Source organism: Tursiops truncatus, chromosome 10, assembly GCF_011762595.2.
Source record: "Tursiops truncatus isolate mTurTru1 chromosome 10, mTurTru1.mat.Y, whole genome shotgun sequence".
In the NCBI taxonomy this organism is placed as follows: domain Eukaryota; kingdom Metazoa; phylum Chordata; class Mammalia; order Artiodactyla; family Delphinidae; genus Tursiops; species Tursiops truncatus.
Genome location: NC_047043.1, coordinates 62,630,548 through 62,657,593, shown reverse-complemented (window position 1 = coordinate 62,657,593; position 27,046 = coordinate 62,630,548). Strand labels below are relative to the sequence as shown.

Below are 27,046 nucleotides of genomic sequence, written 5' to 3'. Positions count from 1 at the left end.
CACCACCCCCACAGAGTCTCAGGGGCTCGGGTGGGTCCAGGGCTCCTCTTACTTCTCAAGAAAAGTCCCATCTTGGGTAAGGGTTCCCAAAGGACACACTATGCCCCTGAGACTGGGAAGTGTATACCTTCTTTGGTCAAACCGGGGCCTTCCCTTCCTCAACTGTCAGGGCATGCTCCCCTCCTAGGAGCTCAGTTTAGAAGGGCCTGTGTGTGCCAGGCTCTGGGGAGATGCTATCCTGATGTACCCTCTCTGCCCTCCAGGCAAGATCGACATGGTCAAGTCCAAGTGGGGGCTGGCTCTGGCCGCCGTGGTCACAGTGCTTAGCTCGCTGCTCATGTCGGTGGGGCTCTGCACACTCTTCGGCCTGACGCCCACCCTCAACGGCGGGTAGGTCCCGAGCAGGCTCCACTGGGTGGCAGGGTGGGACCGCAGGCCGGAGGACCTTGCACCTCTGGGCACTTGGCCTGCCCTGCACTGGACACTTGCTGTTACCCCGTATTCTCACATGGTTATTTTGGCATTTAAGAGGTACATTTTTTTCCTCTTTTAAGTTATCTGATTTGTGTTCATACATATGTATATACAAAGTATATCTATATTTACATATAATACATATATAGTTATGTGTGTGTGTATGTATGTTCATGTGTATTTTTCTGTGTGTGTATATGGGATAGGTATTTATATATGCATATGTGTGTGTTTATGCATATATATATATGGGTATGTATTGTGTGTTTGTATAGGGTATATGGATTTGTATGTGTGTATTTGTATATTATGTATACACGTGCAAATTGCTTCTTGATGGCTTAAGCCATAGATGGGTGTGACAGGGAAGGGACATTTCTTCCTTTCTTACTATTAAAACATTTAAATGCCTAATAAAATAGGTAACGTTAGAGTGAGCTTTTTAAAAGACATAGGACATAAACACATTCTAATTTGTCACCTTTCCACGGTTTGCTTTCCCTGCCATTTCTCTATGAAACGTGGTCTGAAAACCCTTCCCTGGGTGTGTCCTCGGGCTTCAGTCTCCTCAGCTCTGCTGGGCCCCACCTGCCCGTCCGTTAGTACTGCCAGTTGGCCTGTGCCCTGCCTTGGCTTGTCAGACTGGTCTCAGGAACAGCGATTTTGTGTTTTCTGTTACCTTCCTTGATCACAGAACTGCTTCCTTTCCTAAAGGTGATGGTGCTAAACGCCCCCTCCCGCCAGAGCTGTCTGCTCTGCCCTCAGACCCCCCACTTCCACTGCTCTACAGTGGAGACCCCAGTGAGGTTTGCCTCGGCTGGTGTTCTTTGTGCCTAGACTTCCCTCATAGACCGTTACTGGTAGTGGGAGCCTCTGGTCTCAGAGAGCTAGGAGAATTTTCTTTAGAAACAATTGCTCGTCTCCAAACACAGCTTCTCCACAGAGGCGAGTAGGGCTTTAGGCTGGTCTCATCCCCCTTCCATTTAGTCCTGATGACTTGGCTGGGTGGTCTCTGGCCAATGTGGAAGTCTGGTGTGGGGAGGCCCCGAGAGCTGTGCTCTGGCAGCTGGGCAGCCCAGGGGCCTCTCTCCGCCGTGCTGGATGGATGGAGATGGGGGTGGTCGCTCTCTCCCCGCACGGCTTCGAAGCCTGCCTGAAAGCTGAGAGCCGTGCAGACAGAGGCCCTCCTGGGACGGGGGGTCAGTCTTGTGCTGTGCGAGTCGCTCAGCAGCCCCCACTGTAGGGTGCCAACCCCATAGCCCCCCGGGACCCAAACCCGTTGAGAACCCGCTGTGTGTCAGGGGCCCTCCTCAGCGCTCTGCTCACCCTCTCCCTCTCTGTCCCCAGTGAGATTTTCCCCTACCTCGTGGTGGTCATTGGGCTCGAGAACGTGTTGGTGCTCACCAAGTCAGTGGTCTCCACCCCAGTGGACCTCGAGGTGAAGCTGCGCATCGCCCAAGGTAACAGGTGGGGAGTGCGGGGTGCACTAGGGCAGGGGAGGGGGGCTGTGCTACCTCTTCCGGCTGAGGAAACGGGGAGCCCAGGAGCCTCCCTTGCTGTGGCCTCCAGCGTCACATGGCAGCTTGTTAGCATGAGCCCTGAGGAACCGTGGAGTCACCAGGCCGTGCTTCGTCCTGGTTCACGTGTCAGTCAGAAAGCAAACCAGACTCTGCTGCGGGGCTCATATGTTTGACCCTTCGTCAGGCTGGCACCTGGTCTTTTCTCCTCCTGCCTCACTCCATCACATGAGGCCCAGGCCCCTGAAGCTGGTCACCTCAGAGACGCTGCCTCCACAGCTGTCAGGAAAGCCCCCTGTGGCCTCCGTGGCAGGAGCTGGGGATCTGGGGTTCTGGCGAAAGCGAGAAAAGAGCCTGGAGGTCTGAGCTCGTGCACCTCCTCGTCCTCCTCACCCCCTATCTGTGGGAGCAGGGCTGGGGGCAGGCTGTTCAATCAGCAAACCTCTGTGAGCTTCTGTGAGAGGCCAGGCTCTGCACTAGATGTAGGGTTCTGAGGAGACTAGGGGAAATGGCCGCTGTCCACTAGGCGCTCAGCTTTAAGCAGGAGACTGTGTGATAGTCTGGGGCCCAGGGAGGGGCTGAGGTAGCACACAGCGACCTCCTCTGTCTCTCGAGCCATGCTCCCACGTGCAGACAGACCATGCACACCCGACGAGGACAGCATGTGAGGCTGGATGTGCCAGCTTTGGGGTCACTTGGCTCTCCTCTTGGGTTTGCTCAACTCACACCCTGCTTCTCCCTTCCTCTGATGGTTGTAGCTCTCCCCTGGACCCTCCAAACCCTCCTTCCCTGCAGCAGCTGTGACAGCAGCACCTTGGAGCCCGGGCACTGGCAGGGTCCTGAGGCTTGGGGCGCTTTGGTGGAATGGCTGCCTCAGAAGGCTCCCCATGTGGTTGTGTGCAGACACGTAGTGGACAGCAGTCACGTGCTGGCCCCATGGTCCTGTTGTCGTCCTCTGCAGGCCTAAGCAATGAGAGCTGGTCCATCATGAAGAACATGGCCACAGAGCTGGGCATCATTCTCATTGGCTACTTTACCCTTGTGCCTGCCATCCAGGTAAGGCCCCTCCAGGGCTGTAGCTTAGGTGAGCATGGAGCCAGCTGCTGTCTCCCCAGCTGTGCGGGGCACACCCGCTCTACACTGCCACCCTCACCCATGAGGTGGGCCCTCTGCTGGCAAGATGGCTGTCACCGTGCACAGGGTGGTCCTGGCGTAGCTGGTTCAGGAGGAGGACTCAGTGAGCCGAGAATGGGCCACGGGATTGAGCTCCCAGCCTGGCAGCCTCTGCCTTTGACCCTGTCCTTGCCCCTCGCTGCCTGTCTCTCATTCACCCAAGTGGCAGGAGGGGGCTTGGTGGGTGCAGCAGAGGCTGGCTGCCCGCTGTGCAGTCCAGTCAGACCTCGTTTCCCAGATCTCAGAACACGCTGGGGCCCCTGAACCGGGCCCTTCCTGCCTTTCCTGACCCGAGCCCTGACCCACCCCTGCAGCCTCTGAACACATGGCCCGCACCCTGGGAGGGCCACCGGCCATTGCCCAGAGCCCTGGCCCAGCTGTGGGGCTGTGAGCAGAGGTGGGGGTGAACCCACACTGAGTCAGAAGCCCAGACTGTTGCTGCCGGTTCCAGGACAAGTTGTGCGAAGGGAGTGAAGAGCCATCCCCTCCCTGTCCTTCCCCGACAGCATGCAGGCCTGCTGAGGTTTGGGGATGAGCTGAGACCACAGGGGCCTCAGGCTCCCACCCCTGCCAGAGGGCGTCTGCAGGATACGGGCAGTCTTAGGACATTAGAGCTGACATGACCACGGTGCCACCATGTGCTCCATCCTTCGTCTTACCCCACATTTGAGTAGAAGCCATGGTGATGTGCCAGAGGTCGCAACAAGGGCAGGGGAGAAAAACTTAAATCTGAGAAAATTCCATCTATCCACAGGGCTTGGGGAGCAGAGAGACCACCCCTTTTCAGTTTCAGGGCAGAATTAATTCCCCCCTGAGCTCTTCGCTTCCTTTCATTGGTCCAGTGTGGTCACTGGCCAGGAATATTTCTGAGAGCCCCCAAACCAGGCCAGGCCTGGGCTCTAGGTAGGTGTCGGTCCATGGCACGTGAGCAGGGCCAGGGGCTCAGTCAGGGAGGGCTTTTTGGGTAGCAGGCTGGTGGGGCTCAGAACTTTCCAAGTTGGGGCTCCCCTGGTGGCGCAGTGGTTGAGAGTCCGCCTGCCGATGCAGGGGACACGGGTTCGTGCCCCGGTCCGGGAGGATCCCACATGCCACGGAGCGGCTGGGCCGTAAACAGACCCTGCGCGTCCGGAGGCTGTGCTCTGCGGCGGGAAGGGCCACAGCAGTGAGAGGCCCGCGTACAGCCAAAAAAAAAGAACTTTCCAAGTTGGGTCAAGGCACCTCACCTCCAAGTTCGGGCATCAGCCTTCTCTGGGTAAAGGTGTGGGGGTTGGGGGGAGGTCTCTGCTGCCCCTTGTGGGGAGGGAGGTAGCGGCTGCATTATCCTCCTTGGCCGCTCCCAGATTTCAGAACTACCAACATCTCTTTTCTTTCTCTCTGCTGTGCCTTGCCTGAAACTGCCCTACAGATTCCGAGGTGCCTGCAGGCACGGAACTGGTTCTCTGGGTGCTGGGCCGTGAGGTCATGGTGTCCCCTCATCTGCTTAATTCCAGGAGTTCTGTCTTTTTGCCGTCGTGGGCCTGGTGTCTGACTTCTTCCTTCAGATGTTGTTTTTCACCACTGTCCTGTCCATTGACATTCGCCGGATGGAGGTAGGACTGGGCTGAGCCCTGCCCACCCACCTCCTCCGCATCCCTGGCTGTGCTCAGGGGATCTCTGGGTGAGAGAGGGGCAGGCCTCGGGCAGGGCAGCAGCCCCCTGCGGACAGCCTCTGGACAGCAGCTTTGGGCCCTGACCACTGCACCCCCAACAGCTAGCGGACCTGAACAAGCGGCTGCCTCCTGAGGCCTGCCTGCCCCCAGCTAAGCCAGCGGGGCGGCCAGCACGCTTCGAGCGGCAGCTGGCTGTGCGGCCGTCCACACCCCACACCATCACACTGCAACCGTCCTCCTTTCGAAACCTGCGGCTCCCCAAGAGGCTGCGTGTCGTCTACTTCCTGGCCCGAACCCGCCTGGCACAGCGCCTCATCATGGTACCTGCCACCCCTGCCCGAGGGCCAGCGCTCAAGTCCCTCTTGCATTTTGCATTTGCCTTGGAGGTGGGGGGTGCCCCTCAGGCCTTCATGGCCTCTTGAAGCCTGGCTTTGGGAAGCCACCCACTCTGCCCTCCTGCCCAGACCCTGGTGGTTTCTGGGGTGATAAGCCTATCTTTGGAGAGGTAGCCGAGGTTGGCAGGGAGAGGAGTCGTCTCCCCAGGGTGACCCAGGACGGGGTGCTCTGGGATGGAGCCACCATGGTTGCCTGAGTCAGGGTTCACTGTGCAGGCATCAGAAAATGCTGGGCTGGGCAGAGGGGAGAAGGAGCAGGGCTGGCCTCTGGTCAGTGGGCCTCTCCTAAGGAGTTGAAGTGAGACGGCAGCGAGGCTGAGGCCCTCTGAGGACTAGGACCCGTGGTGTCCGTGGAGCAGGTCATGCCGCTGGTCCCTCTGGCCATGCTGACCATGGGAAAGGTAGCAGCTTTCTGGCCCAAGCTGAGATGGGGTTTGGAGATGGGAAAGTTCTGTAACAAACCTAAGGGTGCACCTCTGTTTCCAGGCCAGGAGTCCCAAACCCCGACCATGGAAAGGGAACTAGGTCCCTCTGGGGGGCAGTTGGCCCCCAGTCATAGTGGGAGGACTTGGGAAGGCAGGAGGGTAGGACAGGTTGGGGCTGTCCGTTCCTCCCAGAGGTCCTGCTGAGCACCCGATGCCCCACTGCAGGCTGGCACCGTTGTCTGGATTGGCATCCTGGTGTACACAGACCCAGCAGGGCTGCGCACATACCTCACTGCCCAGGTGACAGAGCAGAGCCCTCTGGGCGAGGGCGCCCTGGCTTCCATGCCTGTGCCTAGTGGTGTGCTGCCTGCCAGCCACCCGGACCCCGCCTTCTCCATCTTCCCACCTGGTGCCTCTAAGTTACCCGAGAACCAGACATTGCCAGGGGAGCTGCCCGAGCCTGGGGCTCCAGCTGAGGGCATCCATGATAGCCCAGCCCCAGAGGTAACCTGGGGGACTGAGGATGAGGAACTTTGGAGGAAGTTGTCCTTCCGCCACTGGCCAACGCTCTTCAGCTACTACAACATCACACTGGCCAAGAGGTGAGTTGGGCTGTGCCAGGTTCCACCTCCCCACCTGGTGATGTCAGCTCACTGTCCCCAGAGCATCCCTTCCCTTTAGGAGGGAGACCCTCTGGTTTGAATTCTGCATTTCCTTTCAAATAAACACCCCTAAGGTTGTGAAGTAGGAGCCAGGGCTCCAAGCATCCACAACCTAAGAGTAGCCCAGGGCCCTGCTCTGGGGAGTCATAGGTTGCTGTCAGCCACTTGGCCAGAATGAGATGCACCTCACTCACTTCCACCCACTCTGAGCCACAATGGGTGACAGACATGGCAGTGATGGCTTGGCTGCCGGTTTCTGTGACAGACCAAGGTTGGGGTGCCAGAGCTGAGCTGGGGAGGGACGTTACCTCTGCTGCCCCAGCCCATGCTGGGAAGACTGTCCTGAGAGGGTGTTCTTGGAGCCTGGCAGGTTGAGCTGAGTCCCGTGTGAAGAGCAGAGAGGGGGACTGGGGCAGCAGCAGGAGGGGGGGTCCCTTCCGAGGGCATCTCTGCTGAGGCTGCCCGCTGCCCGGCCCCAGGTACATCAGCCTGCTGCCTGTCATCCCAGTCACGCTCCGCCTGAACCCGAGGGAGGCCCTGGAGGGGCGGCACCCTCAGGACGGCCGCAGTGCCTGGCCCCCGCCGCGGCCTGGGCAGGGTGGGCTCTGGGAGGCCGGCCCCAAGGGGCCAGGCACGGCGCAGGCGCACAGAGACATCACCCTGTACAAGTAAGGCCCACAAGGGAGGGGGGCAGCTGGCAGGGACGGGGGTGGGGGGAAGGGGCACGCCTCACCAGGCTCCGCCCGGCGCAGGGTGGCAGCACTCGGCTTGGCCTCGGGCATCGTCCTCGTGCTGCTGCTGCTCTGCCTATACCGCGTGCTCTGCCCTCGCAACTACGGGCAACCCGGCTCGGGGCCCGGGCGGCGGCGGCGTGGGGAGCTGCCCTGTGATGACTACGGCTACGCGCCACCTGAGACAGAGATTGTGCCCCTGGTGCTGCGCGGGCACCTCATGGTGAGCACGGGCGGGAGCTGGGGGCGCCTGAGGCCTGGGCCGCGCAGACACCAGCGCCCGTGCCCATGTCCATGCTGTGCTCCCGCAGGACATCGAGTGTCTGGCCAGTGACGGGATGCTGCTGGTGAGCTGTTGCCTGGCAGGCCACGTGTGTGTGTGGGACGCGCAGACTGGAGACTGCCTCACTCGCATCCCACACCTGGGGTAGGTACCCCCCCACCTCCCACCCATGCCCTGCCCTGCATCTGTGCCCCACTGTCCTCACCCCACCCTCCCCACCCCCCAGCAGGCAGCGCCAGGACAGTGGTGTTGGCAGCGTGTTGGAGGCTCAGGAGAGCTGGGAACGGCTGTCGGACGGTGGGAAGGGTGGCCCAGAGGAGCCTGGGGACAGTCCTCCACTACGGCATCGTCCCCGGGGCCCTCCGCCAACTTCCCTCTTCGGGGACCAGCCGGACCTCACCTGCTTGATCGACACCAACTTCTCAGCGCAGCCACAGCTCCTAGAGCCCGCTCAGCCCGAGCCCCGGTACCGGGCGGGCTGCCGCCGTGCTCAGGCCTCCCCAGGCTATGACTTCAGCCACCTGGTGCAGCGACTGTACCAGGAGGAGGGAATGGCTCCCGTCCACACACCAGCCCTGCGCCCACCCTCGCCCGGGCCCACGCTGCCCCAGGCCCCTGAGGACGAGGGGGGCTTTCCTCCCGAGAAGGGCTCCCCTTCCCTCGCCTGGGCCCCCAGCGCAGATGGCTCCATCTGGAGCCTGGAGCTGCAGGGCAGCCTCATCGTGGTGGGGCGGAGCAGTGGCCGGCTGGAGGTGGGCAGAGGGGACGTCTGTGCAGGGGGTTTGTGGGCCCTCCTAGCTCGCAGGTGCTCACAGCCTCTGGGCCTGCAGGTGTGGGACGCCATCGAGGGCACTCTGCGCTGCAGCAGCGAGGAGGTCTCCTCGGGCATCACGGCCCTCGTCTTCCTGGACAAAAGGTGCGAGTGCTAGCTAGGATGCCTGCCTCAACCCTAGACAGCCCCGCACACTGTGAGGTTTGAGCCCTGCTTCCCCTTCACTGGTGTGTGACTTGACTTCCCTACTCGGTGCCAAGCCCCACACCTGTGAACAGCAGGTAGTCCACCTCAGTGGGAGGGTGACAGCTCCAAGAGTTAACAGGTAGGAAGCACTTAGAATAGGGCCTGGCACACGGAGAGTGAGCAGTTCTCCTCACCCTTCTGAAGTGAAAGTTGCTCTAGGTAGCCTGTCAATACTGACCTTTCTAGGTATCCTGGGTTTTCAGTTCCAGAAAAATGCATTTTCAGAAGAACCGTCTTTTCTTCCCCTTTGATGCTGGACACTGTCCTCGCCTCCCTCCTCAGCACGGCTGTTGGCTGGGTGTTCCCAGGGCTCGATCACACACTCCCTGGGAGAGGAGGATTCCCGGCTTCTCAGGCTTGAGCTCCCACCTCTGGGCTGAGAAACCTGGGCCTCACCCATGACTAGGTGCCTTTGCTGAACGCTTTACCTGCCTGACCCATGCTGGCTCTTCCTTGCAGGGTCCCTGACCGTTTGTGGCCCCACCGTCTAAGCTAAAGCTGGAGCCTCATTTTCTCGGGGTGGGGATACCCCTTGCTCTTACCTCTCAGTTTCTGTTGGCTGCTGCTGTCATTCCTGCCATTGCCAGCCTTCTTGCTCAGGCCTTACTTAGCTAACATCCTACCCTGCAGTCTGGCCAAGTTCACTGGGTTCTCCACGCTTGGAAATTCTCCCCTGCTGTGTGTTTTTTTTTTTTTTTTTTTTGAATTTTAGGGAAAGCCCACATGTCTCAGCTCAACCCCCAAAGTTCCATGGTCTCTCCCTCCACCCCTGTGCTGTGCCTTCCCCATCTCTGCCATAGATCCTTCAGATTATGGGCAGAGGTGAAGATGTGCATTGCCCTTTGCTGGAGTAAGATTTTGAACCCCACTCACGTCAAAGCTTTGGGGCCACAGGGCAAATGTCTCCATCTCTGCCCATCATCCTGTGCCTAGGAATCAGGGGCAGTGGAGAATAATCTTTGTGGAAAAAAGAAATGGAGCAGGTGTTGCTGGGGTCGAAGCTGCTTTTCTGTGATGGAGACAGCAACACCTTCTGTGGCTGTAAAACATAGGCCCCACCTTACGTCCTACTTCTCTTCCCCTGAAGCCTTTCCTTTAGCTCCAGGCTGTGGAGGGGGACTGCCTATACCCCTTGTTTGTTTTTAATTTCCAGTCTTACATGATGTTCCCCAGGTACCACTTTACACATACTAGCTCATTTACTCCTCATGACCACGCTGTGAGGTGGGTACAGTTGTTCCCATTTCACAGATGAAGACTCTGAGGCACAGAGGTTAATAATTGGAGTTGCAACCTGGTCCCCAGCACCTGTGCTTCCCTCTTGGCCACGGTCCCTCATGGCTCCACTGTTCCCAGAACCAGTGGGACGGGCCTGTCAAGGGCCCGCGGTGCTCAGCCCCAAAGCTGGGGGCTCTGAGGGAGAGCCACCTGACAGCCGCTCTTCTCTTCCAGGATTGTGGCTGCCCGGCTCAACGGTTCCCTTGATTTCTTCTCCTTGGAGACTCACACTGCCCTCAGCCCCCTGCAGTTCCGAGGTCAGGGGACCTGGGCTGGGCTGGTGCCTGCACCTGGTGGGTGGAGCAGAGGGGCTGCCTGCAGGGTGTCTTCTCGGAGATCCCTCACTTGGCCTGTTATCCCCAGGGGCCCCGGGGCGGGGCAGTTCCCCCACATCCCCTATGTACAGCAGCAGTGATGCAGTGGCTTGTCACCTGACCCACACGGTGCCCTGTGCACACCAGAAGCCCATCACAGCCCTGAAGGCAGCTGCCGGGCGCCTCGTGACTGGGAGCCAGGACCACACACTGAGAGTAAGTGTTGGCACCATCTCTTGGGCACTGGGGTGGCCCAACACAGGGGGTGGGGAGCACATGGGGTCAGTCAGGGAGTGGCTGGAGGTGTCCTGGATGAACTGTGGAAGGGAATTCCTGGCCAAAGTGTGATTTGGAAAATCCCAGAGAGACCAGAATCTGATACCTGTTCCTGCCCCAGGTGTATCGTCTGGAGGACTCATGCTGCCTCTTCACCCTGCAAGGCCACTCAGGGGCCATCACGACTGTGTACATTGACCAGGTGAGGGCCGTGGGTGGGGTGCGGGGTACCAAGCCAGGCCCATAGCCCTTGTTTCTAACTCCTGGGAGCTGGTCCCCAAGGGCCTCTGTGAAGCAGAGTGAGGGCTCCCACCCACCAGGGCACTAAGCCACCCTTGTGGACAGAGGTGTTTCACCACCGTGACCAGCTCTCCTGTGCCTGTTCCCTTAGACCATGGTGCTGGCCAGTGGAGGACAAGATGGGGCCATCTGCCTGTGGGATGTGCTGACGGGCAGCCGGGTCAGCCACATGTTCGCTCACCGTGGGGATGTCACCTCCCTCACCTGTACCACCTCCTGTGTCATCAGCAGTGGCCTAGATGACCTCATCAGCATCTGGGACCGCAGCACAGGCATCAGGCTCTACTCCATTCAGCAGGTAGGCATGTTGGGGGCCACGCAGCACAGGCATCAGGCTCTACTCCATTCAGCAGGTAGGCATGTTGGGGGCCACGGGATTCTCGGTATTTTAGGGAAGGATTCAAGACACCGAGCCTGTCCTGTCCTTGCCTCCAGGACCTGGGCTGTGGTGCAAGCTTGGGTGTCATCTCAGACAACCTGCTGGTGACCGGCGGCCAGGGCTGTGTTTCCTTTTGGGACCTAAACTACGGGGACCTGTTACAGACAGTCTACCTGGGGAAGAACAGTGAGGCCCAGCCGGCCCGCCAGATCCTGGTGCTGGACAATGCTGCCATTGTCTGCAACTTTGGCAGCGAGCTCAGCCTAGTATACGTGCCCTCTGTGCTGGAGAAGCTGGACTGAGGGTGGGCCTCCCTGCCCGTCTGGCTGGGGTGCTCTGTGGGGCAATGTGCTGGACCTGGACTGGGGGAAGAGCTGAATCTTTGGGAAGCTGCCTCTGAACTGTCCTGTCCTGCCTCATGACTGTAATATTAAACTTTTTTTTAAAAATCACATCAGCCAGGGGCTTTGTGCGCCACTTGCGTCTTCCCCTGGATGAGCTCTGGCATCATTTCCACCCTCCCGGTGCCTAAAGTGCAGCACTTGGTTAGACCTTTCTCAGCTCAGAGCAGCTCCTGCCAGAAGCCATACAGGTCAGAGGAAGAGTTTACAGGCTGGAGAAGTTTAGCAAGCCAGCTCTAGAGGCCATCTTGCCTAACCACTTCAGAGGTGTGGAAACCAAGGTGACCCCCTCCACCTCCACACTCGCTGAAAGTGGTGCTGCTGGGGCCCAGCCCCCCACCTCCCGGGGAGCAGCGTTCAGCAGAGACACTGGCCACAGAACAGGTTTGTTTATTCAACAGCAAAGAGCTGAAAATGTCAGGTCCCACAAAGGAGCAGAACCTGACCCAAGACCCGTGATGCATCTCTACCCTGTAGAGCTGTGGGCTGGGCCAGGCAGGGCTGAAGGCAGCAGGAATGGGAGTAAGACTAGGCCCCACCTCAAGAGGGGCAGACTGGCATGGGAGACAACGTAGTGCAAGGCAGGCAAACCCTGTTCAGGTCTTGTTGAGTGTCCAGAGTGGATCCAGAAGGCTGAGGGGGTCATCAGTGGGCCGGGCAGCCCGCAGACCCTGCCCGTTATGGGCCTGCAGAAAGTTCTGCTTGCTCATCCGCTGCTTTCCCCTCAAGGAGCTGTCCAGAGAGAAGGCCTCAGGAGTTAGGGAGGCCAGCAGCTCCAGGGAGGAGGAGGGGGGCCCCAGGCTGGGGACCTCAGGTACCGGCTGCTCCTCCTCAGGCGGAGGGGCCTCAGGCAGGGGTGAAGAGAGAGGGGGTGGGGAGGAGGATGGGAGCTGGGTGGACTCTGGGAGGCTGGGTGGCGGCAGGCCTGGGGGCTCTACAGGGCCTGGCAGGCCGGCAGCCGGGAAATCCAAGCCCCCGGGAGGCCGGATGCTGAGCTTGGCGATAGTGGCCTGGATGGAGCTGATGGGCACATCCCCACCGAGAACCAGGTCCTGGGAGTCCTGAGGAAGGTGATTCTGAGGAGACAAGAGTGGGTGAAGATGGAGTCCACGAGGCAGTGTCAGTCCCAGCAGCCCCCAGGGGCTCCCTCCCTCACCTTCTGTGTGACACTGGTGCCAGCCGAGGGCTTGCACGGAAGGGGCATGCCGTGGCGCTGCAGGACCTGCTCCACGTGTTTCACCACCGCCTCATGGCAGAACCTGAGATGCAGCTGCAGGGGCGCATTGGGCCTGGTCAGCCGGGCAGGGCCCGTCACCCAGGATGGAGGGCCCATCCCAGCTCCCGCCTGGGCCCTCACCTTCTCCTGCAGCATGTGTTTCCTCTGCTGCCGCATGCGCCGCACCAGCTGAGGCAGCTCAGGGATCCCACTTCCAGCCTCCACCTCCTGCACAGCCGCGTAGAGCAGCGCGAAGGCTCCTGTGCGGCCCACCCCGGAGCTGCGGCAGGAAGGGGCTGTGAGGCCAGCCCAGGAGCCCCCAGAGAAGGGCCGCTCGGGAGCTACCCACACCTACCTGCAGTGGACGACGACAGGCGTGTGCAGGGGGCGCTGATGCAGGTAATGAGCGTGTACCTCCTGGATGAAGTGCAGCAGATTGCTGGGGCTGTCCGGCAGGCCTCTGCAGGGTGGGGTGGCGTCTCTGAGTCAGACCTGCTCCAAGGCCGCACCACCCTCCCAGCCCCCCAACCACCGCCCAGGGCAGCAGACGCACAACTCTGGCCATGTGGGGAAGTGGAGGTGCACGAGCGAGCGCTTGAGGCTCTGGTCCCGGAACTGCAGGCTCAGCACCCGCTCCACATGGGTCTCGGTGGTGCGAACACTGCTCAGGGCCAAGCTCAGGGCACCGTGCACCATGGGCTGGCCCCTCTCGGTAGGGAAGTAGCGAGCCACCTTTTGCTGAAGGACAAACAGGGCAGTTAGGGCTGGTTTTCCAGTTTCCCTTCTGGGCACCCACCCAACCTCTCCCTCTCACCTTTTCCATCTCGGCCTCAGACACGAGCATGACAATGACTGACACTTTCTGCTCATGCACCATGAGCCAGAAGTCGGCAGCTGTACCAGGCAGGGGGGCCTGGGTGGCCACCAAAGGTGGGCAGTACGGTGAGAGCCCCTCCACGCGGCTGGCGTTGATGTAGTCGTCCTTGCCTGAGCGCAGCACCACACGGTTGCTGTCGTAGGGCATGACATCCTGGTGCCGGTTCTTCAGTGAGTAGCAGCGGGCGATGGCGATGGAACGGCCACGGGCATCGTGCTCCTGTGCGTCTTGTAGCTCCCGCCAGATAGCGTCCAGAGCCCCTGCATCGCCCAGCTGGCCCCGAAAGGCCTCCAGCTCCTGCTGCAACTGCTGCAGCCTCTCCGGGTGCTCATAGGGGTCCTGCTCGATCAGCCGCAGGGCCTGTGGCCGCCGGCCCTCAGCCGCATCCACCTTAGTAGGCTGCAGCAGGGGCTGCCCACCCCCAGGAGGCTGAGCGCCTCCATGCTGACTCTCAGGGCTGGAGGAGAGCAGATCCGCACTCGCAGCGCCTCGGCGCAGACACACGGCTGGCTCTGCTGCAGGGGGCCGAGGAGGGACGGGGCCGGGCCCCGGTGATGGGGCAGGCGAAGGCACCAGGTGGGGAGTGGGGGCGGGCTGGCTGGCAGGCGGAGGGCCTCGAATGGAGAGTGCGGGGGCCTGGGGGCCCAGGGGTCTGGGGGAAGGGGCAGGACCATATGCCAGGGTGGGATGGGGAGGCTGAGGGGGCCCAGTGCTGGGGAAAGGCAGCACCCCTGAGTGGGGGGGCAGAGGGTCCTGAGAGGGGCCTGGGTAGAGCTGGGTATGCAGGGTGGGCGGTGGCTGCCCCAGGACACCAGGCTGAGGAGCAAAGGGATAGGGGGTCTGTGGGGGTACCAGTCCTGAAGGCTGGGGTGGGAAGAGGTGCGGATGCTGGAGTGGAAGGGGCTGCTGGGGAGGCTGGGGCCCAAACACTGCTCGTGTGGGATGAGGCTGGGGCCCAGTCCTCGGGGCTGAAAAACCTGTGGGCATCCCAGGAGAAAAGTGGTGCTGGGCTGGGGGAGCTGCGAGGGGTGGCTTGGCCCCCATCGGGTAGGTGTAGGGCACGGGCAGTGGCTGGGGGGGCGGCCCCGGAAAGCGGGGCCGGGGAGGAGCAGGGGCAGGGTTTGGCCGTGGTGCCGTGTGGCTGGAGATGGGGGCCTGGACGCTATCTACTGTGGTGGTGGCTGGCCGAATCCCCACAGCCAACTCAGGGCCCGAGAACTGGGGAGGTGGGGCTGAGGGCAGGCCTGCAGCTGGTGGGGTGGGCCCGGGCCCCACCCCACCATAGGGACTGCTCACCATGCCATGCTGTGGCGAGGATCGCGGCACGAGGCCCAGCTCTGGTGTGTAGGCCCCGGCTGTGTAGAGAGCAGGTCCAGGTGCCATGGCCACCACAGGGTGCCCTAGGGCCTGGGGGCCCCTGGGCTGCAACATCTGGGCGGGGCCCGAGTAGGTACCCGGCGGTAAGGCGCCTGAGAGATAGTGGGGTCCTGGGCCTGCAGAGCTGGGGAAGGGGCCGGGCGGGAAGTGGAGTGGGACAGCGGCCCCCAGGAAGGTGTCGGGGGGCAGGCTGCGCAGCTCCTCAGGCAGGTCCCCGGCCTCCACTGGCTCGCCCTCCTCCCTGCGGGGCAGCAGCGGCTTTGGGGCCGTGGGCCGTGGTGGCGGCTTCTTCTTCAGCTCCCTGTAGGATGAGGTAGGGAAGAAGCGGAGCCACACCATCCCCTCAGCCCGACCTCGGTCTCGGCTGCAGCCGCACCCCGGCCCCGGGGCCACACTCACCTGTCCAGGAGCTGCTGCCGGGCTGCCTCGCGGGCCTGGCAGGTGGACTGTGCCCGTTCGAGGAGAGCAGCCACCTTGCTCTCTAGGTCTGCATAGAAGTCCTTGCCCTCCTGGGACTTCTTCATCAGGTCCTCATAGGCTTCATAGGAGGCCACCAGGGTCTGCAGCGTGGAGTTCCACCTGGCGGGCAGAAGGGCCGGCAGGAGGTGAGTAACTGGAGCCCAGCTCTGGGCAGGACTGGGTAGAGGCACAGGGCCAGACACTGACTTTTGGTCCAGTTCACTGAGCACCCGCCGCACAGATGCGTACTGCACGTTGGCCTCTGTCAGTGCCCGGAGAATGTTGTCCTGGGCGGCCAGGTTCTGCTCCAGGTACACCCTCAGCTGATCATACTTCTTCAGCTGCTCCTCAAACAGCTTCTAAGGGAGTGTGTTGGGGGGTGGAGGACAGACACTCAGGGCCTCACCACCTAAGGGTGGAGCCTAGAGTCAGCCCCTGCATACTGCTCACCCAGCCCCACCTTTATCTCTGAGTGGTCTGTGGTAACCAGTGACGCTGTGATGTCATCCTTCTGGATAAGCTCACGCAGCTGCTGCTCCAGGGACACACGCTGGTCCCGCATCTCCTGCACCTTGGCCAGGATGCGCTTCAGGTTCTGCAGCACTGCCTTGTCCTCTGGGAGCGGCAGTGGTCAGTGAGGCCAGAGAAAACCCCAGCGCCAAGCCTCTCTCCATGGGGACAGGAAGGGGGCTCACCTGGGGTGAGGGCTGGCGTGGGCAGGGCAGCCCGGACCTGGTCCAGAGGCCCACTGAGCAGGCGCAGGTTGCCAACATGCAGATTCATGGCACGGTGCAGCTCGCTGTTGGTGAAGGAGGCCTTCTCATGGACCTCCATGTACTTGGCCCATTCTCGCCTCACCTCTGCCAGCTCGGCCTTGGAGACAGCCGTGCTGGCCCCTGCCTGACTCACTGCCTCCTGCATCTTCTGCTCTAGCAGCTCATCCTCCTCCAGCAGGTCCCTGATGTCCTTCAGGGAGGCCGCCACATCCGTGAACACACCTGACAGCACTGGGGGCATGTTTAGAGGAGGCGGGGTCAGCTCCTGTGGCAGGCAGACCAGGCATCCAATCTGGCCCATCCCCCAGGAGACAGAACCGCCCCCTCAGTCAGGCTTGTGTGCAGCCCAGTGCTGGCTGAGCAGGGCAGACAGAGGGCACACGGTGCGGTAGTTCACTGAAGTGTGCAGCGGGTGCTCTTGACAGGTGCTGGGAGAGGTGAAAACCTCTATCCTCGGTCAACAAGGGACACAGAGAAGGCCGCAGCAGATGACTCCCACGTTCCCGCCCTCCACCTGCTTGCTTTTCCTCCTCACTCACCTTGCATGGACTGGACGAGGTTCCTGACAGTGTCGGGCCGGACGCTGAGAGCCGCACACTTCTCCATGAGCTGGGGTGGGATGTGGCTGTAGGCATCAAGGTTGTCCACTGTCTCAGGATCCAGCTGCATTGAATCCATGAACTGGCTGTTGAGGGGCAACGGGACCAGGTGGGTGCTGGCTCAACCCCTCAGCTACACAAGAAGCCCACTAGGGCAAGCTCCCACCACTGAAGCAAGGTCTGAGGTCCTAGCAGACAACAAATCAGCATCCCAACTCCCACCACAGAACATGCCCAGGGCACTGCTGAAAACAGTGGGACATCCTCCTCTCAAGATGCATGACTCTCAACTTACAAATCTAGCATACAAGACCCTGGGCAGGGAGGGCGCAGCCAGGAGGCCTGCTGGTGCCAACAGACCTTTCATTTACTCCTCTCCCTGTCGCAGGCAGCACTGGGGGCCCCACAGAGGTCTGGTGTGTACCCTCCATGCCTCCCACCCAAGCCCTGCACTCACTCCAGGACCTCATTCTTGTCCTCAATCTTGGCCATCATCTCCCGAAGCAGCTTGGCCTTCTCCTCACTGCAGGAGAAGTGACAGCGATTTGCTGGAAGCCCATGTCTGTTGAGATATTCCAACCCGCCCTGGGCTAATAGGGCCTGCCTATCCTGCCCACCTGTACAGCGACGAGGCTTCATGGGCAGCCATGGGTACCAGTTTGGTGAAGATGTCAGGGCCCGTAACAGCTGGGTCTGTGGGGTTCACTGGTAAGGGCTTCACCAAGGGGGCACCTGGGAGGGGTGAGGAAGAATCGTGGAGACCAGGCCCACTCGAACCTCGACTGCCTCTCTTCTGTCCCATCTTCATCCCCTACCCCGATCCTCGGCTTCCCCTCAGCTTCAGACCTTTTACAGGCTGAAGGGTGTCCAGTGCTGGGACAGCCTCGTGGTAGATGAAATCATTGTCCTTCTTGGCAGAATTGTATCTGGGGGTCAGGAGAAGGAGGAATGGGGAGTCTTGAGTGATCAGCAGGGATCCAGGACCTAGCCTCCCACATGGGCCACTACTCTCTGGCCCTGGTGGCTTCCTCCCAACGATGCAGGCGAAAGGCCAAGACCCTTCCTAACAAGAAGGAACCAGGGCCACCCCGAACCCCAGAAACTCACTTTCCCCCAATGACGTCCATAGTGAAGCGAAGTGCATCTTGCACAGTGTCAGGCTGGCCCTGTAGGGTAGGGATGGGGGTGCTCAGTGCCAACCACAGCCAGTGCCAGGACACCCCTCAGCCCCAGCAGGCTTGCTCCTTGTCTTCCCAGGCTCCGAGGGGCAGCCAGGCTCTTCCTCATCTTTACCTTGGCCAGCTTGATGGCTTCATTGAGCTTGTCCAGGGCACTCTGGAAGTACGCAACCTGCGGGGGACAGAGACCAGTCCGTCCTTCCCTGCTTGGACCCTACTCCTTCTGCCACCCCAGCCCCCACCAAGCCTGCCTGGCCATCAGGTGACCCATCAGAAGACAAGGAGCTGAGGAGGTAGACACGCGCCAGCCCAGCCAACAGCACCACGCTTAGCGTCTACCTTCCGGCTCCACCCCACAGCCTACATCTCCCACCAACCATCCCCTGAGGAGAGCCTGCTGCGCGCCTCCTCCGTCCCCTGGGGATGAAGGCTGCACAGATGGGACAACACATGACGAACACCAGGTCTACAGCGGTGGTGGGGAGGGGGCAGCCAGGGATGTGGGGGTGAGAGACAGAAGAAGGGTCACCACGAGGATCTGACTAACAAGGCTGGGACCAGTCCAGAGTCCCCTCCTCGCCACGGCTCACTCACCCGCTCTCCGAACTTCTGCTGCTCCTCAGCCTGCTTCCCCATGTGCAACTGGGAAAGAAGAGATGCCACTACTTACTTCCTGAGCTACGGCAACTCAGCCCAGCCCAGCCCTGGTGGCCACGGTGCCCTCACATGAGCCACAGCCGCAAAGTAGTAGATCTTCATCTGTACCAGCTTCTTCCAGTCCTTCTGGATCCGGCCCAGCAGTGAGGCGGTATCGGGGTTCTCCAAGGCCCGGCACGCCTCCTTGTAGTAATCCACCACCTAGAAGCCAGGACAGGGCTATAGTTGGGGACCGGGAGTAAACCAAAAGCCTGGCATCAGTCCCTTGTGGGCCACCGTCGATCCCTGTCCCTACCTGTGCACTGATGCGAGCCACCAGAAAGCTCTTCCTGTTGTCCAACATGGACTTCTCCAGAAGGCACTCCTGAGCCTGGCCCTGGAAGAGCAGATGGAGATGCACTCCATTCCTCACCGGCACAGACCACACGGATGCCCTCTCCGCCCAGCCTCCCGCACTCCCAGCAGCACAGCCCTGCTCCTGATCCACCTGGGGCTCAAAAGATCAAAGCCCAGGCCTCTGTTTGTCCCTTACTGCCATGTGCACAGGACCGCTAGGATCCAGCCCTAACCGTGCCCGGCCCTGGATTCAACTCAGCCCCAACAAGGGCGTCTCCTCACCAGCATGAGGTTGACATTGAGAGTGAGGATCTGCCGGCTCATGTCAACGCTGTAGGCATGAGGGAAGTGCTCACGCAGGTAGGCAAAGGCACCTGCTGCGCACTGGAAGTGAGTGCAGGAGACCTTCATGCCCTGGGAGAGAACAGGGGAGGATGCCAGAAGCAGAGCCACAGAGCTGCCTGTGTCCACTCCACAGGGCAGGATTCACACCCTGGAGGCTGACAACACTCAGCACCCCTCCCTGGTTCTGTCCTACGACCCACCCACTGTTCCTACCCTCCTCACCTCCTCAGACATGCGCTTGTCCATGGCCCCCAGCATGGAGTGCAGCGCCCCTAGGGAGGCACAGAACACGGGGTCAGGGCTAGCCTGGGGCTGCTGGTGTCACCCATGATCAGGACAACAGGGGTCTGGGGCAGTTGGTCCAAGGACACCAAAGCTGGAGTAAATGGGGTCTCGGTCTCTGGCTCTGCACCAGGCAGGGATGGGGTGGAAGGGAAGGGGCTCCTGCCATCCACAGCCCTCAGCCTACGAGTCCAGTCTCAGAGTCTCAGGGATTGCCTACACAGGACTCGGGGCTCCCCAGACTGAGGCTGAGCCATCAGGGTTGACGGCAAGGCCAGTCTAGGCCAGCCTTGTTCTCCTGCTGGAAGCAGCCCAAGCCACAAGGGGGGCTGGGATCTCTCCAGTCAGAAAAGAGAGGCCACCCCTCTGGGCCGGAGCACACTAGCAACACCATGTGGCAGCCAGCCTAGTAGAGCCTCTCCCCAGCAGGCTGGCTCCCTGTGGGCCAGAAGAGAGGCACCAGCAGAGCTGTGGGAAGGCAGGGGGAGGGTCAGAATCCAGGTGTCTTCCTTCCATCAGCCCACTGCCCTTGTGGCCTCCTGCTGAGCTGAGATGGGGTGGGCAGGGCTGGGAGGTAGGGCCATGGGGAAGGGGTTAGGTAGCTCACCAAGGTTGTAGAGAATGCAGGCCTGCTCATACTTGATGTCTTCATGGGCCACAGACTTGCCTGAGAAGATCTCAGTCCTGTGGACAGGCCACCCCAGTCATTTCAAGTGAAGGAGCTGGTGAAGTGACCCGCCACCCCCAGTGCGGTGTCGGATGGGAGGGAGGCCTGGGGAGACCACACCAAGCCACTCCCCATGCTGTGTAGCAAGGAAAAGAAAGCAGGGGGCGGGGGAAGAGGGGCATCCCCACCGCCCAGACACCCCTGGGCTGTCCCAGGCAACCTCCAGGCTCCCCCCAGCCCTGCCAGCTCTCACCAGGTGACAGAAACAGCGGCCTCCTGGCCTGAGCCCATGGGGACCCGACTCTGCAGGTAGTGGAGCTGGCCCAGGTACTTGCGGAGGACACTGCAGCCCTCAAAGTCCCGTGGAACACGAACAGCATTCTGGGGGATGGATGGGAGAAGCAGGCCTCCTGTCATTTGGAGTAGAAGACAGGCAGGGCTGTCCACCCACAAATGCCCAGGAAATAATCGGGGCTGGGGGACTGCACAGTCTAAGGGACCCAAAGAAAGCCCGCAGCTACCTGTAGTCATTCAACAACCATCCTACCAGCCAGGACTGTTGGACTGAATCATTCCCACTTTTCCAGGAGGCAGTTTAAAACATGCATTAAAAATTTAAATGTACTTAATGTTTGACCCACAGTTCTGTATCTAAAAATATACAGTAAGAAATCCAGAACAGCAAATGCTTGGATGAGCATGCAAGGATATTTATCACGACATTAACAGGGCCAAATACTGGATGCCACCAAAACTTCCATTAAAGAGGATTAAATAAATCACGTCAAGGCTACCCACAAAAGAGAATACTCTGCAGCCATGAAAACTGAAGACAAGGATCTCTACTGATATGTTAAGACGTTCATAACACATTTATTGTTGGGGGGAAAAAAGCATGTAACAGATGAGCAACATAATTTCATTTTTATAAAATCATATGGAAATTGATATCAACTAGGTATATAAACAGAGAGAAAAAAATCTAGACAGTTAAGTGACTATCCCTGGATAGTAGGGTTTAAGTAATTTATCTTATCCTATATACATGCATACAGAGACGTATTTGATTCTTTATATTATTTTGCTTATGTATTCTTTTATATGAACAATTTTCAATTTTTATAGTAAGCAATAAAGCTAGTCCCATTTGGGGAAAAAACAAAACAAAGTGAACCCTCTGCTCAAACAAACGGAAGAAGAGACAGTATGCCCTCCAAGAAACAGGCGCACAAAGAGTAGAGGGGCTAGAATCGCTGTGCATGCCCTAACCCCACCTGCTGGAGCGACCAGAGAACCCCACACCAGGGTTCCAGCAGCCGAGGGGCCCAGTAGAGAGCTGCTGGGCACCAGCTAGAAGAAATCCTCTAGGGGACTTCCCTGGTGGGGCAGTGGTTCAGACTCTGTGCTCCCAATGCAGGGGTTGGGGGCACAGGTTCGATCCCTGGTGGGGGAACTAAGATCCTGCATGCTGCTCAGCACACCGTCCCCCCCACCAAAAAAAAAAAAAAAAACAAAAACCTCTAGGACAAGACACTCCAGAGCTGGGCTCTGAGCCTTCTGTCTGGGATGCTCAGAAGGGATGTGGATACCCTGTGGGACATCAGAGGAGGAAGAGTCTAGCACTGGTCCACTCAACACCACTTCCCAGCAGTGTCTTGGGGGACCATCTCCCCTCTGGGCCTCAGTCTCCTCTTTCAACAGGAATGCTAAGCTCCCTCTCTGCCCTCTACAATGCCCACTGCAAGGATAAGGCGTGTCACAGCCATACTGCTGAGGTGCCACCTCGAAGGGCCTATCCCACAGGCCAAGGCTTCTCATGTAGTCATTCTTATCACTCCCCTCCCCATCATACTTCCACCATAATGAAATGGCACTTAACGTTTTCCATTTTTTAAAGTGGAGCCACATCCTAAGCAGTTAACATCTCTAAAATAATAGGTATGATGTGCTAGCTACACATTTTTAAAATACTAAAGAATATACAAAAAAATTTTAAAATGTTTGTCTTTGTACTTCCTAAAACCATCTTTGGGAAACAATGGAAGCAACCCTCCCTCCAGGTCATGGAGATTTCACCTGCACCCTTTAATCCAACCAAGAATGCAGCTGCTTCTTGTCCCACCTGGCCTGTCACACTCTGAGGAACTGCATGTGGTAGGAGTAGAACAGAACAGGGGAGTCTGAAAACAAGCCCGGCCGCCACACCACACCCACTCCCCCACCCTCCAACAACCCCCTCACCACCTCCGTCAGTTTAATTCCCTGTGATCACAGAACCAAAAATTTATTCCAGAGTAACTGAAAAGTCTTCTTAAAGAATTACTTCAGGGCTTCCCTGGTGGCGCAGTCGTTAAGAATCTGCCTGCCAATGCAGGGGACACGGGTTCGAGCCCTGGCCTGGGAAGATCCCACATGCCGCGGAGCAACTAAGCCCGTGTGCCACATCTACTGAGCGTGCGCTCTAGAGCCCGCAAGCCACAACTACTGAGCCCACGTGCCACAACTACTGAAGCCCACGTGCCTAGAGCCCATGCTCCGCAACAAGAGAAGCCACCGCAATGAGAAGCCCGCGCACCGCAACAAAGAGTAGCCCCCGCTCACCGTAACTAGAGAAACCCAGCGCGCAGCAACGAAGACCCAACTCAGCCAAAAATTCAATATAAAAATAAATAAATAAATAAAATTTTAAAAGAAGAATTACTTCAGGCCCAGTTTTACAGATGAGGAAACTGAGGCCCAGATCAGGAAAAGAGAATTGCCTACAGATTTCCAGATTATATCCACCTTCCATTTCCACTGCAAATCAATGAGTTATGGTAAAAGGTTAACTTGACTTATGCTGTCTCTGCTTTCTACATCTCTGTGCTTTCATAAATTTCCTGTAATTCACTAAAAACTGGACCAGTGTTCTAAAACTTCTGTAATAGTTCATTTAGTTACTCTATTTTATTTTCACTTTATACATTGCTGAATCTGGGAGTTTTCTTGATCTGATAATTTTTTTTTCACTGAAATAATTATTATCAGCGTTCTATGTAAGAAAGTTTGTTCTGTGGTTTCACTGAAGAAACACTGACCTAGTCCAACTCCCACACTCTTTCAATGAGTAACTCAAGCCCCAGGAAGGGGAAAGCGACTATCCTGATGTCCTTCTGTGAGCTGTCTGTGCTGGGAATAGCCTCAGATCTGGAGCATTCTTGGGGTTGGCTCTCTCCAGCCCACTGCTCTGTGCAGGCTGCCTGCCCTACACCATGAAGGATCTGCCTCAGAATAGGCTTTGGAGCTGGGTGACAATGCTCCCTCGAGGGTGTTTTGTGTGCATGTGCACCTGTGTGCACAAAACAATGGTAGTCTGAGGGGTTAAGATTATCTCATTTAGTTTAATTTAAAACATTTAGTTTTCAAACTCTTCAAACAAAATCTTTTTTTTTTTTAATTTAATTTACGTGGAGTATTCTGGGAAGGTAGCAGAGTAGGAAGCACCAGAAATCTGTCTCCCCACACAGACAACAAATGCACTGGCAGCATCTGTCTGATGTAACTGTTCTAGAACTCCTGGAGTCTACTGAGGACTTGCAAATGTGCAGAGGAATGTTTGGATAAATTTTGGTGAATTTCAGCCCTTAGCACAATCGCAGCTACCCAGTGCCCATCCCTGTGCAGGCAGCCTTGCATGTGTTCCTGGAGCGGCTTGCGCACACAGCCTGTGGGAGCCAGGGTGGGCAATGAGGACGCTGTCCTCCAAATATCAGGGATCTGCTCTGATCAGGGCTGATCGCGCTGCTTCTGATCTCAGAGGTGCAAAGAGGCGGCGGACACTGTTGTTACACCTCCCCCTGCTGTTGCACTCCCCCTCTGGCTGAAGTGACTTCAAGGGGATTTAAAGCACCAGTGCTTCTCCCCCCTCATCCCTTCATTTTTCTCTTTTTCTCCTTTTGGGAGCCAGATATTGAGGACTATTGGATTCAAAAGCAACCACATATTCAGAGGAAGTTAGACAGTCATCATGCATACCCAGGGGAAGGCAAAGGCTTAAAAAAGACCTGAGAGGGCTTCCCTGGTGGCGCAGTGGTTGAGAGTCCGCCTGCCGATGCAGGGGACACGGGTTCGTTCCCCGGTCTGGGAAGATCTCACATGCCACGGAGCGAGCCATGGCCGCTGAGCCCGTGCGCCCGGAGCCTGTGCTCCGCAGTGGGAGAGGCCACAGCAGCGAGAGGCCCACGTACCGCAAAAAAAAAAAAAAAAGACCTGAGAAGACTTTAAGTCCACACCTCAGACTGATTCTTGGCACAGAGACAGCCTACAACACTCCAAACAAACAAACAAACAGCAAACCCTGGGAGAAGGGGAGATTCTGATTTCCAGAGTCACCACATCATTAGATTCAAATGTCCGGTTTTCAACAACAAAAATACAAGACATATAAAGAAATAGGAAAATATGACTCATTTAAAGGGACAAAAACAAACAAACAAACTGTTCCTGAAAAAGATGTGATGACAGCTCTACTAGATAAATAACTGTCTTAAAGATACTCAAAGAACTAAAGGAAGATGCAGAAAAAAGTCAAGAAAACGACATAGAGAACAAAATGGGAATATCAACAAGACAGAAAACTTAAAAAGAAACCAAAAAGAAATTCTGAAGCTGAAAAGTACAATAACTGAGTTGAAAAATTCACTAGAGTGATTCAAAGGCAGATTTGAGTAGGTTGATGAAACCATCAGTGAAATCAAAGCTAGGACAATTGAGGGAACTTCCCTGGTGGTCCAGTGGGTAAGACTCTGCGCTCTCAATGCCGGGGGGCCTGGGTTTGATCCCTGGTCGGGGAACTAGATTCTGCATGCAAGCCACAACTAAGAGTTCACATGCCACAACTAAGAAGCCCACATGCCGCAACTAAGAGTCCACATGCCGCAACTAAGACCTGGCACAGCCTAAATATTTTTTTTTAAAAAAGTCTAGGACAACTGAAATTATCAAGTCTAAGGAACAGAAAGAAAAATTATTGAAGTGAACAGAGCCTAAGGGACCTGTGAGACACCATCAAACAGATCAACATACACATTGTGGAAGTCCCAGAAGAAGAGAGAGAGAAAGGGGCAGAGAGAATATGTGAAGAAATAATGGCAAAAAATTTTCCAAATTTGACTAAAGACATGAAATATAAACATCCAAGAAGCTTAATGAACTTTAAGTAAAATGAACTCAGAGACCCACACCAAGAAAAAATTATAATCAAACTGTTGAAAGACAAAGAGAACCTGGGAAGCAGCACAAGAGAAGTGGCTCATCAAATACAAGGAATCCTCAATGGGATTATCAGCAGATTTCTCATCAGAAACTTTGGAGAACTGAAGGCAGTAGGTTGATATATTCCAAGTGCTAAAAGAAAAACACTGTCAACCAAAAATCCTATATCTGGCAAAACTGAGGAGAAATCAAAAGACATTCCCAGCTAAACAAAAACTGAGGGAATTCACCACCACTAGATCTGCCCTACAAGAAATGCTAAAAGGAGTCCTATAGACTGAAATAAAAGGACACCTGATAGTAACTTGAAGCCATATGAAGAAGTCAAGATCCCAGTAAAGGTACGCTGTACATGGGCAATTATATAAGCTAATATTATTATAACACTGGTGTGTGACTCCACCTTTTGTTTTCTACATAAGAGGCTAACAGTTTTTAAAAATTCAATTTACACACAGTAGTCTTTAAAGAATATATCTCTAGCATATATAAACATACCAATTAATTATCCCTGCTTTGGGGGGAAGATACAATCTCCTACACTTTGAAATTATAAATAAAATTTTTATTTAAATCCTCTTTTGTTATTCAAAGAGAAACAGTTGTTTTTAACTACTTTCAAACAGAGTAGCAAATGAGATAATTCACCTTTCTGACAATTTTTTCTTTCTCTTAAGAACAGTGTCACCTTCTTTAAAAGGCAGGTAAGTTCCTCTACTTAAACATAATAAAGGCTATATATGAAAAGACCTTGGCTAACATCATACCAAGTTAGTAAAAGACTGAAAACTTTTCCTCTCACACAAGAAACAAGACGACAAGGATGCCCACATCAACCACTTGTATTATCACAGTACTGGAAGTTCCAGCCAGAGCAATCAGGCAAGAAAAAGAAATAAAAGGTATCCAGATCATCTCAATAGATGCAGAGAAAGCTTTTGACAAAATTCAACACCCATTTATGATAAAAACCCTGCAGAAAGTAGGCATAGAGGGAACTTTCCTCAACATAATAAAGGCCATATATGACAAGCCCACAACAAACATCATCCTCAATGGTGAAAAAACTGAAAGCATTTCCACTAAGATCAGGAACAAGACAAGGTTGCCCACTCTCACCACTCTTATTCAACATAGTTTTGGAAGTTTTAGCCACAGCAATCAGAGAAGAAAAGGAAATAAAAGGAATCCAAATCGGAAAAGAAGAAGTAAAGCTGTCACTGTTTGCAGATGACATGATCCTATACATAGAGAATCCTAAAGATGCTACCAGAAAACTACTAGAGCTAATCAATGAATTTGGTAAAGTGGCAGGATACAAAATTAATGCACAGAAATCTCTGGCATTCCTATATACTAATGACGAAAAATCTGAAAGTGAAATCAAGAAAACACTCCCATTTACCATTGCAACAAAAAGAATAAAATATCTAGGAATAAACCTACCTAAGGAGACAAAAGACCTGTATGCAGAAAATTATAAGACACTGATGAAGGAAATTAAAGATGATACAAATAGATGGAGAGATATACCATGTTCTTGGATTGGAAGAATCAACATTGTGAAAATGACTCTACTACCCAAAGCAATCTATAGATTCAATGCAATCCCTATCAAACTACCACTGGCATTTTTCACAGAACTAGAACAAAAAATTTTGCAATTTGTATGGAAACACAAAAGACCCCGAATAGCCAAAGCAATCTTGAGAACGAAAAAAGGAACTGGAGGAATCAGGCTCCCTGACT

General features: G+C 56.4%; 2 protein-coding genes across 13 annotated transcripts in view; one reads left to right on the top strand and one right to left on the bottom strand.

Annotated features, from left to right (window-relative positions):
• The window catches only part of SCAP (SREBF chaperone), a 90,049-nt gene extending 78,723 nt beyond the window's left edge, over nt 1–11,326 (top strand). For 3 of the 9 annotated variants that reach the window (XM_073811096.1, XM_033864832.2, XM_033864833.2), the window contains exons 8-22: nt 264–390; nt 1,822–1,934; nt 2,953–3,047; nt 4,655–4,753; nt 4,915–5,133; nt 5,859–6,235; nt 6,775–6,963; nt 7,048–7,249; nt 7,338–7,453; nt 7,536–8,225; nt 9,780–9,862; nt 9,969–10,135; nt 10,317–10,397; nt 10,587–10,793; nt 10,931–11,326. In XM_073811096.1, coding sequence (XP_073667197.1) covers nt 264–390; nt 1,822–1,934; nt 2,953–3,047; nt 4,655–4,753; nt 4,915–5,133; nt 5,859–6,235; nt 6,775–6,963; nt 7,048–7,249; nt 7,338–7,453; nt 7,536–8,225; nt 9,780–9,862; nt 9,969–10,135; nt 10,317–10,397; nt 10,587–10,793; nt 10,931–11,176 — 3,011 coding nt within the window. In that variant the 3' untranslated portion in view covers nt 11,177–11,326. Of the gene's footprint in view, nt 1–263; nt 391–1,821; nt 1,935–2,952; nt 3,048–4,654; nt 4,754–4,914; nt 5,134–5,858; nt 6,236–6,774; nt 6,964–7,047; nt 7,250–7,337; nt 7,454–7,535; nt 8,226–9,779; nt 9,863–9,968; nt 10,136–10,316; nt 10,398–10,586 lie in introns of all 9 variants that reach the window. The other 6 variants (XM_033864837.2, XM_033864836.2, XM_033864834.2 and 3 more) reach the window with 6 other exon arrangements.
• A 323-nt stretch (nt 11,327–11,649) lies between these two features.
• PTPN23 (protein tyrosine phosphatase non-receptor type 23) overlaps nt 11,650–27,046 on the bottom strand; it is a 39,887-nt gene continuing 24,490 nt past the window's right edge. For 3 of the 4 annotated variants that reach the window (XM_073811094.1, XM_073811093.1, XM_033864831.2), the window contains 23 exons: nt 20,298–20,425; nt 19,985–20,061; nt 19,318–19,367; nt 19,033–19,164; nt 18,710–18,790; nt 18,484–18,615; nt 18,352–18,399; nt 17,873–17,929; nt 17,687–17,745; nt 17,426–17,505; nt 17,197–17,311; nt 17,037–17,102; nt 16,520–16,665; nt 15,900–16,211; nt 15,665–15,819; nt 15,412–15,563; nt 15,145–15,324; nt 13,306–15,046; nt 13,045–13,229; nt 12,847–12,951; nt 12,633–12,771; nt 12,432–12,545; nt 11,650–12,351 (listed from right to left, as the gene is read on the bottom strand). In XM_073811094.1, the coding sequence (XP_073667195.1) occupies nt 11,872–12,351; nt 12,432–12,545; nt 12,633–12,771; nt 12,847–12,951; nt 13,045–13,229; nt 13,306–15,046; nt 15,145–15,324; nt 15,412–15,563; nt 15,665–15,819; nt 15,900–16,211; nt 16,520–16,665; nt 17,037–17,102; nt 17,197–17,311; nt 17,426–17,505; nt 17,687–17,745; nt 17,873–17,929; nt 18,352–18,399; nt 18,484–18,615; nt 18,710–18,790; nt 19,033–19,164; nt 19,318–19,367; nt 19,985–20,061; nt 20,298–20,425 (4,734 nt within the window). In that variant the 3' untranslated portion in view covers nt 11,650–11,871. The remainder of the gene's footprint in view (nt 12,352–12,431; nt 12,546–12,632; nt 12,772–12,846; nt 12,952–13,044; nt 13,230–13,305; nt 15,047–15,144; nt 15,325–15,411; nt 15,564–15,664; nt 15,820–15,899; nt 16,212–16,519; nt 16,666–17,036; nt 17,103–17,196; nt 17,312–17,425; nt 17,506–17,686; nt 17,746–17,872; nt 17,930–18,351; nt 18,400–18,483; nt 18,616–18,709; nt 18,791–19,032; nt 19,165–19,317; nt 19,368–19,984; nt 20,062–20,297; nt 20,426–27,046) is intronic. The other variant, XM_073811095.1, reaches the window with a different exon arrangement.